The sequence below is a fragment of the Choloepus didactylus genome, chromosome 2, assembly GCF_015220235.1.
Source record: "Choloepus didactylus isolate mChoDid1 chromosome 2, mChoDid1.pri, whole genome shotgun sequence".
Taxonomy (NCBI): Eukaryota; Metazoa; Chordata; class Mammalia; order Pilosa; family Megalonychidae; genus Choloepus; species Choloepus didactylus.
The window spans coordinates 156,743,752-156,755,751 of record NC_051308.1 but is presented as its reverse complement, the minus strand read 5'-3'; the positions used below and the strand labels follow the sequence as shown (position 1 = coordinate 156,755,751).

Genomic DNA, 12,000 nt, shown 5'->3' with positions numbered 1-12,000 from the left:
AACTCTGGTTTCAAGGCAAGTTAATTGTGAGGAACAACAGACCATTCAGATGGAAAGGCCCAGCCTTGGGCTGGATATGGATGCTGGAGTTTTGGAGAGAAAGCCACAGCCACCATCTTCCCTAGAAGAGACGAGTATTTAGTGAATGAGATCAGAGGGAGAAACTATAACAAGGAAATATCAGAAGGTCAGAGGCTCACCATCCCATTCTTAATTTTTTGTTTTTGATTTTAACATACAGTAATGCATTACAAATGATGTTTTCATTTCTAATCCCATTTAAATCTATGCAGATTTTGTTATCCTCTGAACAGCTAGCAAGAAGTGGAGTGACATTAAAATATGCACTTTAGAAGACACTTTATAAAACTCTATAAAAAATTTTTTCCTGGCAATCACAGCATGCTGATAATTTCTGCACAAGCACTTGACTTCTTTGGCACTTCAAAATTCCATGAGTAGGCACAAACTTTTCCTTAACACTTTCAACATGGACTGTTCCCTTCCCTTCCCTTGTCTCGGGATCAAAAATTGCACAATATGCCACAGACTGCGTCAACACATCAAACACTGCCTGGGTTCCCAGAACTTAAAAGAATTCTGAAAAAAGAAAAGGGCACTTTGGGAGGGAGCTGGTCTGGAAAGTTTTATGGTGGAGAGGTAAGTTTTGATTTGAACTTTGAAGGAAATGCAAGATTTAGAGAGGAAGACATTAAGTTAGAGAGTATTTGATATCGTGCATGGAGTTTTCCATGAACTAGGGGTTGGGGATGTGCATAAACTTGGCAAATCAGGGATAAAATAAATGAGAAAGGACAATCCAGCCTGGAGAGGAAGGCCTATGATCTTTTTTGCTCCTGTCTCCCTCCCTGTCCTGGGACTTTAAACATTGTTCTAAATAGGAGAATTATACACAAGATAAAAGCAGACGTGCTTGGACAACATAGACTGAAAAAGAGGAAAACTTTGTTTGCTCAGATATACTTCTTTCCATCTTTTCCCAAACCCCAAATATATAGGCCTGTATGAAGCTAAAAAGAAACCCCTTAAACAGTCTCACTGGGGAAATGAGAGGATGTGGGATTCCTTCCTACTTCAAATAGATGTGCAATAAGTGAACCACTGTTTTGCATTTTCAAGACTAAACATATTTTCACTTTGCCTCTTTCATGATGGTAGAGGGTTGAGTAGAAGGAGATGGGAAGGGGTGGAGGAGGGAAGAGTGGGAGAGGAAGTTGCACTTCAGCCCTTTGGAATGAGTATATAGTCAAGTGATATTAAACCATCAAGTTTTAGCAATGCCCCTCTCTGAAGAGTTTAGAAACTCAAAACTAAAAGCTTCTTTTCCCACAGGCAGAGTGTTTGTCCACGAATGGGCCCATCTCCGCTGGGGTGTATTTGATGAATACAACAACGAGAAACCTTTCTACATAAATGGGCAAAATCAGATTAAAGTAACAAGGTTAGTACTTTTTCTCATGTTTAAAATTCATTGTTTATTTGACTCCAAGATTAAGTTTATAATTGCAGTTAAAACTTAGTTGATAAGAAAGAGATCCTTTCCTATATCAGGGTATTTTTGTTTGTTTTATTGCATGTTTAAAAAATTTGTAAATATTTATGTGGTTCAAATAGTAAAACAACAAAGAAAACTTCAACTCTTAGATGTCTCACTCCCACCATGGTCTTCACCCAGTTTCCTCTCCTCCCCTCTAGGTAACCATTTTTAAAAGTTTCTTATTTAGCTTTTCTGTATTTCTTTAGGCAAATTCAAACATATCTGAATATATTTTTTACTCTCTATTTTTAAAAATAATTGCATAGTAGTTAATTATGTGGATATACCATAATTTATTTAATCTGTCCTCTATTGTTGGACATAGTGTTGTTTCCAATCTTTTGTTATTACCAATAATACTGAAGGTCAAAACATTATACATATGTTCTTTCTTATGGGTGCAGGAAGATCTATGTATCTATTGAACAGCTTCCAAGAATTGCTGGGTTAATGGATACTCTCAACCATAATTTTGGTGGTTGTTGACATATTCCCATCCTTAGGGTGGCACTGTTTTCCATTCCCACTGACAGTGTTTGAGATTGCTTCTTTAGGAAAGAATCTTGGTATAAAACATTATCATTCCATGTTCATTTTCTTCCTCCCCTAATGTCCAATGGTAAAAGAGCTAAAAGGAGCATTGCCACTCATGCCCTCCTCAGGCCTCCAGAAGTTCTTCTGGATTTCCTTGCATCTTTGACCCTGTTTAATTGTTATAGCCATTGGCAAGGCCAAACTCCTTCACCCAGATAAAATGCTTTAAAATAAAGTAGAGTGCTTTTCTAAGTTACTGAACTTTCTTAGTGGAGCAGTTAAAAAGGTTTTATGTCTTTCTAGCAAGATAAAATCCTTGAAACAAATTATTATATAAGCTAGTGAAGAAGAAACATAAATATTTCCAAAATAGACTCAATTTCTCTTTCTATTTTAGGTGTTCATCTGACATCACAGGCATTTTTGTGTGTGAGAAAGGCCCTTGCCCCCAAGACAACTGTATTATTAGTAAGCTTTTCAAAGAAGGATGCATGTTTTTATACAATAGTACTCAAAATGCAACTTCATCAATAATGTTCATGCAAAGTTTATCTTCTGTAAGTATGGCCTTGGGATGACAAACTCCTACAAGCTTCCATCTCTCCCCAAGATAGACTGGTAGTTTTAAGTATTTAAACAATAAAGCAACTAAGATTCACTACATTGTGGAGCTTGGGGGACCTTAGAGTTCATCTAGTTATTGTTTTACAGATGAAAAAATTGAGACCCCCAAGATGATCACCAAAATATGGATTCCTTTTGAAATGTGATTATTTGCTTTCCAGGGAAGGTGATTTGACAAGGGAAACTGGAGAGTGAACTGCTCATTTGGTGGCATTCCTGCAACCTTTCATAGGAAAGGATACTGGGCTGATTGAACAAGCTATAACAAAAGATTATATTTCTTTCATTTGACTTAGTAAAAGCCCTCTGTATTATAATTGCATTTCCTAATCCCCTTCCCCTTGTTTTGCATAGTCTAGAACTTAAAAAGAAAGGTCATGTATCACGGGGTTGGTTAACTAAATTAGTTAACTAGTCTTCATCTTTGCAGGTTTGGAAACTCAACCGTGTCAGTATTCCGGGCTAACTAACTGACAAGAGACTAGTGTATGAATTCATAAGACCTTTTTTTAAAAAAAAATTTTTTAAAGCAGATTCAGATTGTCCTGGGATCTAATACTTGCATCCCCTGGCAAGTTCATTTTCTCTCAGATGAAAGCAGCATGGAAAAGCCAAATTCTCACCAGAAGTCTGCTCAGAGAGCGTGGAATCAGAAAGGAGGGAGTTAGGTGATTCAGAGGTTTAGTGGCATATCTTCATGACCTGATGTTTCTATCCATCTTCACAAAAACCCGACAACTCATATGTGTGTATTACCTCTTCCTTACTGGGCTGAGACAGTCACTCCAAGCAGGTGCCTCTGTGAAGCTTTCTTTTTGTTTCCGTTGTTGACCCTTTGGATTGACACATTCTCTCTCTCTCTTTTTTTAAAATTTTTATTGTGGTAACATATATGCAACATAAAATTTCCCTTTTTAACCACTTTCAAATATACAATTTGGTGGTATTAATTACATTCATGTTGTGCTACCATCAACACCATCAATTAACAAAACCTTTTCATAACCCTAAACGCAAAGTCCATTTCTTAATGTACTCATTAAGCATTGTCTGTTCATTCCCCTCTTCCCACTCATGGCTGGTAACTTGCATCCTACTTTCTGCCTCTATGAATTTGCATATTCTAGGTATTTCATATAAGCAAAATCATACAATATTTTATACATTCTCTTTTTAGATAACTTTTTATCTTCAGTCTGGTCTTAGTCATTCTGTAGCTTTATAGTCATTCATATTTTTTGTCTAATCCATTATGTTTTAAATTTATAGCTTTAGTATCTGAGGGCAACCTACTGCCATAGATTTGTTCCACATTTTTTTTGCCTGGGTACTATCTTTGTGATCCTATGCAAGACATACTGATTAATAATATCCAGTTAGAAAATTTACAATCCTCTAACCATAGTCATGAAATGTAGAGAAAAGAGTACAAAACAAAACAAAACAAACAAACAAAAAACACACACAAAAAAACCCAGGTTCTGCTCCTACCTCCCCACTCTACTGAGAAATGCATGTTATTAACCTTTCCAAGCTTCAGTTTCCTCTTCTATGAAATTAGAGATGGAACTAGAGAGACTGTAAGGTTTATTTTCACTCTAATTTCCCATGGCTTTGTCAGTAGGAAGTATCTACTTTTCATAGGAATATAATCACACCACTTTGCAGTGCAAACCATATCTTTGAGAGGAACACTGACATAAGTTTAGCATCATTAAAAGAATTATGTTACCAAATTGAGGGGATGGGAGACAAGGAAGTAGGTTTAAGTTTGTTTTCCCTTATCCTGTTCTTACAGAGATCAATATTTGTCCCTAGATCAATATGTTTACTGATCAATAAAATAAATTTTATTGAGGCCGTTGAATATGATTCCAGGGAATAGAGTAATCAAGATAGCATCTCCTGAGAAAAGATTTGGCTCTGGGGTGTTTCATCATGCTGAGGAAGCTGGGAGATTATTTTGTTTTTTAAAACAAACAAGCAAACTACAATTATATGTATAATTGCTCAGAGAGCATGGAATCAGAAAGGAGGGAATTAGGTGATTCAGACGTTGAGTTTACTATTTATTTATATTTGTATAGTCTGCTTTCTACTAATCAAGTTCAACCAATCTTTGATTTCTCTGTTGATCTCAGTATCACAATAGTGTTAGTGTTTCAAGCAAAGAGTGACAAGGTCATTCTTGGAGTATTGTAGTATTTCTGATTTCCTGTATTTTGGCTCCCCTATCCTTCTACCCTTAGTAACTTAAGAATGAGGAAGTACATCTAGCATGGGAGGAATGCCTTTACTCTCTGATGAACTTTGTTCTTTTTCCAGGTGGTTGAATTCTGCAATGCAAGTACTCACAACCAAGAAGCTCCAAACCTACAAAACCAAATGTGCAGCCTCAGAAGTGCATGGGATATAATCTCAGACTCCACTGACTTTAATCACAGCTTTCCCATGTATGGGACTGAGCTTCCACCTCCTCCCACCTTCTCCCTTGTACAGGCTGGCGACAAAGTGGTCTGTTTAGTGCTGGATGTGTCCAGAAAGATGGCAGAGGTAACGTTTTGAACCAAAATGGTTGTAAATCATTTGTCATTCTTTTTCTATCAGTTTTTAATTTTTTACATTTCCAAGGAGAGGGGGAGGCAAAAGGTTTGGAATAGTCACAACCATCTTATTTCCTTGGGGATGGGAGGAACACATTCAGAATGTGGCATAGAAATTGAGATAATGAAGATAAATGAAATCCACGTATAATTCCTAACTCTTATTTTTCACTACTAATCACAAAATTTTCTGAACCAAACCCTTTTCCAAAACTCTGACATGTAACAGCAGGCCTCATTCTACTCACTGGTAAACATCCCTGGCAGAGGCAATACACTGAGTTTACAGCAAACATTCATGTTGATTATGTGTACATTTTCCATATGTCACTGTAGACAGAAGACTATATCTCAGTCATCTGGCAATCTAATAGCCTCATGGAAACCCACTCTCTAAAGATCTTCTCAGATAGTGGTTGAAGGTATAGTCTTTGAAACAAGCAGATATGCTTTGAATCCTGGGTCCTTCGCTTATTGTCTGTGTAGTCAAGAGCAAGATCCTTAACCTCTCTGCAGCTCAGTTTTCTCATATATAAAATAGGGATAAGAATACCTACTTCCAGTGGTGTGATGGAATCAGCTCATACTGGCTTACAAGGGTTGACTATTAAATTTTCAGGAAATTTGCTAGCCAGTTTAAAAACACAACCATTATTAAAAATTATACTATGTAAAGTTAAAATCAAATCAAATATGTTAAACAAGCATAATAGATACTCAAAACTCATCAATTCCTAGCTATTTTTCTACTATTTTTGACTGTTATCAATGCCCAGGATCAGAAAACTGCTGCCCGTGGGCCAAATTTGGCCGGCTACTGTTTTTGAATAGCCCACAAACTAAGAATGTGTTACATTTCAAATGGTTAAGAAAAGAGTCAAGAGAATAATATTTCATGACAAATGAAAATTATATTAAATTCAAATTTCAGTGTCCTTAAATGAAGTTTCATTGGGATATAGCCACTCTCTTTTGCTTAAATATTATCTATGGCCACTTTAGTTCTACAATAGCAAGGTCCAGTAGCTGCAATGAGACCATATAGTCTACAAAGCCTAAAATATTTATTATCTAGCTCCTTATAGAAAATGTTTGCTAACCCCTATGTTCTTGAGGCTATTTGCATCTATTGTATCTGTACAGTAGAAATGCTGCATAATGGTGAGCTATATCACATCTCTTATTAATTCTGTATTCAGTGATGTAGCACTGGCCACTTGAAATGAGCATGGTGGGAGTATTTTCCTCATGGAAATTGGCAATCACTACAAATCAGTGCTTCCCCCCCCCCAATGTCTGTTATTAAACATTTACCAACATACCACTGTCTACTTCATAGGGTTGTTGAGGAGGAATAAATGAGATAATGAATATGAAGTTTGGGATACATAATAAATAATAAATGGTACTGTTATTTTAATATAATACTTGTCCAAGGAGAGAAGATATCCTCTTGTACTTTTTGGATCAGTAGCCCTGGCATATTTGCCTTTTTTGGCTTGTCTCTGAAATATTAGGAACTCCACTAATAAAATCTGCATCTGAATAATTTTGTCATCTTGCCTACCTGCCATTGACCAGGGCATGATCTTCTCAACCTGGTCCCAGGATGATCTGTATTGGCACTCTGACTGTTGAGCAAGAATGGATGGAGTGAAAGGGAAAGAGAGCTGTATTTGAGAGAAGACCTAGAATAAGTAGAAGAGAAATAAGCCCAAAGCTTTAAAGTCATGGCAATGCACCTTTCCCCTCCTATTCCCTGCCAGTGCCATTGAACCATCATGGTCATTCATTCATTGATAAGGTGTCTATTCTGTGCTGGCCTGGGGCATACAGAGAAGAGTAGAACAGGGTCATTGCTTTGAAAGGCCCACAGCCTAATTAGGGAGATATGACACACACATATGAATGAATACAATACAGTGTGGCAGAGAATCCGCAGAGGTGTGAGTTACTATGAGAGCATAGAAGAGGCAGCAGCTTGTGCTGTAGAATAAAATGGTCAAGATTCAGGTAACTTCAAACTGAATCTTGAAGGATGCATAGGTGCTTGTTAGGTTGGTTGAGGTGAGGAAAGAAAAGAGGGATGGCATTTGAGGGAAGGGAAGAGTATATGTGGTGGTTGAGAGGCAAAATTAGAAGGACTTGTTTAGTGAACTACATTGATTGGTATGCCTGTTATACACGTGGGTCTGAGCAAGAGGCAGATAGGATAGAGAGATGGTATGGATTTGTGAAAAACTTAAGATGTTGAATTTATAGGACCTGTTTAAAGATAAGAGGGTTGGTAAGAAAGGAGAAGTAAAAGAGAATCCAAGGTTTCTGGAATAGTTGGGAGAAGAGGTCTTGATTGGGAATGATGAGTTTGATGCTACTTTTTACTGAGTACTTCCTATGTATCCATTTTGCAGTGAAGTAACTGAAGCTAAAAATGATAAGTAATTTTTATGAGACCACACAAGTAGCAAAGGTTGAAGGCAGGATTCAAAGGATTTTATCTACTCTACTCTTTTACCTCCCAACATAACAAGAGTAACATTTGGGTAAGGAGGCAATGAATTCAAAGTGTGTAGAGCATTCCTGTAGGGCATTGAATTGGTGGTGTTTCCTAAGCAGTGTGAAATGCAGGGCCCAGGTCTGAAGACAGAGATCACAGTCATCCCTGAACAGGTAGGCATCAAAGCTCACCTAGCTGCTCTTTTCTCTTCTTTCACAGCCTTCAAAACAAGTGATCCTCATTCATTAAACAGTAGCATAACCTTCCTAATCCTGGTTACTAATGCTACTTTATATACAGTTAGGTCTTGGTTTAACTGTACTTTCATATATGTATCTCACACATGTACATCATATATGCATCCTCACGAATAAGAAAGATACTATTGTCCCCATTTTACAGATAAGGTACCCTTAGCAGTGTCAGGATAGATACCAGATCCTCTGACTTCAACTCCTCTCTACCACAAGGTCTCTTTGCAATGTGTCTTCTTAAACAGACTGAATATTAAAAGAAGCAGTTATGAACCTAGTCATTATTGGTTCCATGGAGCTTTGAATTCTGGGTTGGATAGAAATGGTGGGATTATGTGTTCTTAGACAGAGGCAAATTACGAACAGCTTCTTGGGGTCAGAGTTCCAATCCACCCACACCCCACCCCACAAAAAAGCATGCAGTTTTGAACTGTAATTAGTTGGACTGTCTTAGTTTCCTATGGCTGCCGTAACCAAATGCTGTGAACTGGATGGCTCAAAAAACCAGACATTTATTGCCTCACTATTCTGGAGACTAGTAGTCTAAAACCTGTAGGAAAAAATCCTTCTTTGCCTCTTCTATCCTCTGGCGATTTGCTGGCAATCCTTGGGCTTCAATCTCTGCCTCAGTTGTCACATGGCATTCTCTTCTGTGTCTGTGTGTGTGCAATTCTCTCCTTCTTATAAGACACCAGTCATAATGGATTAGGGTCCATCCTAATCCAGTCTGGCCTCATCTTTACTAACGATATCTTCAAAAACACTATTTCCAAACAGGGTTACATGCACAGGACAGGGATTAGGAATTGAACATGTCTTTTTTTGTGGGGGGGGGGGGGTGGCAGAAAAAATTCACCCCATAATGTGAACAATATTCTAGTATTATGTCTCATTATGTCTCTCTTTACAACTCTTAAAAAATTATGATCCAACATCTCTAAAGAATTAGTAGAGCTATTTGCTGATTAAGTTACTTAGTCATACTTTTCTAACCAAATAGTTACCTTTCTTTTTTCCTTTTTGGGACATAGGCTGACAGATTCCTTCGACTGCAACAAGCAGCAGAATTTTACTTGATGCAGATTGTTGAAATTCATACTTTTATGGGCATTGCCAGTTTCAACAGCAAAGGAGAGATTAGAGCCCAGCTACACCAAATTAACAGTGATGTTGATCGAAAGCTGCTGGTTTCATATCTGCCAACCACTGTGTCAGCTGAAGCAGAAGCTAGTGTCTGTTCAGGGCTTAAGAAGGGATTTGAGGTACAGTACTGCATTGCAAGCCCTGGACCACTATCACTGTCTTTTCTCTCCTGCACCCAAGACTGCTCTGATTAGGGACAATGTGTTCCAGTGTGGTTATAGCAGCCTCAACCATATAAGAGTAATGATGAATTATCTTTAAGGGCAGAAAGCATGACTTGTTCACCATTGTATTCCAAGTGCCTGGCAGATGTAATGGTTGCTTAGTAAATGTTTGTTGAAGGAATGAGTAAGTAATGAACACAATGGCCAAAGCTGGAAGACTTCAGCACATTTGGTACTCTATGATACTGTCTGTATCCATTCTGAGACTGTCCCAGCTGTGGTCATTGTTGCTGTTGGTTTTCCCAGTCAAATGAGCATGTCTGGCTCCTGCCTATAGTCATACTCCCATAATAGACCTCAAGCAAATTAGACTCAATTAAGGCCGGAGGTATGTTTCAGGAATTATAGAGTTCATCTATAACAGCACAAGGTTGGATTCAACATTTGGATGGCAGCCATGCATCAAGCATCTCATAGCAAGCAACATACTTCAGCTGCAGTTGTCAAAAAGTGCTTCTCAACCTTGGTTGCAAATTGAAATCATCTGAGGATTACAAAATACTGGGGTCTGGGTCTTAACCCACAGGGATTCTGATTTAATTCATCTGGTATGTGAACTGGTCATAAAAATTTTTTAAAACTCCCCATATGATTCCAATATGTAGCCAAGGTTGAGAACCACTGCTCCAGGCCCTCTGCCACTTCATTAGCTCTTATTGGTCACTCACTGGATCTCAGAGGCAAGGATCTAACAAAATAATATATACAAGATCCTGTGTGGACACTATTCTAAACTATGTCCATATCATTGTGATTATAATGGGAAGAGTCCCTGCCTACTAGCAAATTGGCAGTGTCATGTGGAGTGTCACATGCTGTGATGGGATGAGGCAAGGGCTGAGTGGGGATGGGCTGGAGTACAGGGAGATATGGAGGACCACACACACATATGTCTCATAGTGCGGAGTTTGGAATGAGAGTGAATTCTTCTGCTCAACAAGGCAATTTTAAATACATTTCCTTCCGAATGACTGATACTCTATGGCCAGGTGGTTGAAAAACTGAATGGAAAAGCATACGGCTCTATGATGATATTAGTAACCGCTGGAAATGATGAGCATATCGACAATTGCCTCCTCACTGTGCTCAGCAGTGGTTCAACCATTCATTCCATTGCCCTGGGCTCATCTGTGGTTGAAAGTCTGGAGGAATTATCACATCTTACAGGTAAATAAATTTCTGAAAATCTTCTTTAGAACATTTCCTTTTAGCTTGAATATTCAATGCTCAAATGCAGACTATAACAAGAAAATACACAGTTTAATTGAAAAGAGAAACAGTTTTCTTTAAAAACAAAACAAAAATTGTCCCAAGCTGCCAAAATATTGCTCCATTTGTGTACTTTTCCCCTAGAAGCTGCCATTACATATATGGAATGAAATATTATGTTTCATAGTTTCTTTACTAAACCATCCTAAGCAGGTAAAATCATGGAGCTAAAAAATGTGTCTGAGCTTAAGTGCACTAAATTATATGATAAGGACAGACTATTATAAGATACATATCTTTTTTTGATCTAAATGAGGCACAGAATGATTTTATCTTATATTCTTTATGTTCAATAAAAATGAGTATGCTGATTTGAAAATTGAAAGTTAGGTTTTATTGAATTATTTCTGAAAACAGTGTTTTTAATAGAGAGCAATTAACCTGGAGCGTCTAGCAATTACCTTAACTACAAGACTATTCAATAGATATTTGAGTTCTTATCATATACTGGGCAGAGTTCTAGGCCCTGATATTACAGCCATGAACAGTACAAATAAAACCCAAACCACTCCCCTCCAGGTGCTAACCAGGTGGTTTTATAGGATGCCATGGAAAGCAAGTCAAGGACAGCCTCTACTTCCTAAAACCAACATTCTAATATGAAGAAAGATTATCGGAAAAAGTCTAAGTTTTTTATTTTTTGTTTTATTTAATCATTTTACTATTATTAGTTAACATCCCAATCATGTATTTCAGGAGGTTTAAAGTTCTTCGTTCCAGATAAATCAAACACCAATAACATGATTGATGCTTTCAGTAGAATTTCCTCTGGAACTGGAGACATTTTTCAGCAGCGTGTCCAGGTCAGAATTTCCTGTGTTATAATTACAGTCGCTTGTGGGGTTAGGGGGTAGGGTAAGCAAGGGCAGCAGCTGGATTGTGCTAACTGCTTCATTAATCTCATTTGAATATGCAACAGTCCAAGTGTGGAAGGCTTTTAATGGGCTTCTTGGCACCACCAGAGACCAGCTTCATTTTCACCTTACAGCTGTACTTCTCAGTCCTAGGAGCTACTCTCTGTATTTGCTATTTCAGCTTTTCAAGGTCTGTGAGGAGAGTTTGCTCCTTTTGGCTCAAAATGGAGGTTGGTAGGGTAAAGCTCAGAAGAAAAATAAACTCTGTATTTAATTTTAGTTCCATAATAACTTTCTATCAAACAGAATCCATTTTAATTTGCTCTTTTGGATCTAATTGAGGCACTTATTTGTGTAAACTCTAAACGTTTCTAAGTATCTCTTCAATTGCCACAGTTTACTTGATTTTGCTCACAGACACTTCCTTTAATCAAACCATT

At 37.7% G+C, this 12,000-nt stretch overlaps 1 protein-coding gene across 1 annotated transcript in view; it reads left to right on the top strand.

Moving 5' to 3' along the window:
* Positions 1 to 12,000, top strand: part of CLCA2 (chloride channel accessory 2) — a 43,076-nt gene that overhangs the window by 6,564 nt on the left and 24,512 nt on the right. The window contains exons 4-9 of the mRNA XM_037816059.1: positions 1,354 to 1,462; positions 2,490 to 2,649; positions 5,042 to 5,269; positions 9,102 to 9,332; positions 10,427 to 10,604; positions 11,403 to 11,509. Coding sequence (XP_037671987.1) covers positions 1,354 to 1,462; positions 2,490 to 2,649; positions 5,042 to 5,269; positions 9,102 to 9,332; positions 10,427 to 10,604; positions 11,403 to 11,509 — 1,013 coding nt within the window. The remainder of the gene's footprint in view (positions 1 to 1,353; positions 1,463 to 2,489; positions 2,650 to 5,041; positions 5,270 to 9,101; positions 9,333 to 10,426; positions 10,605 to 11,402; positions 11,510 to 12,000) is intronic.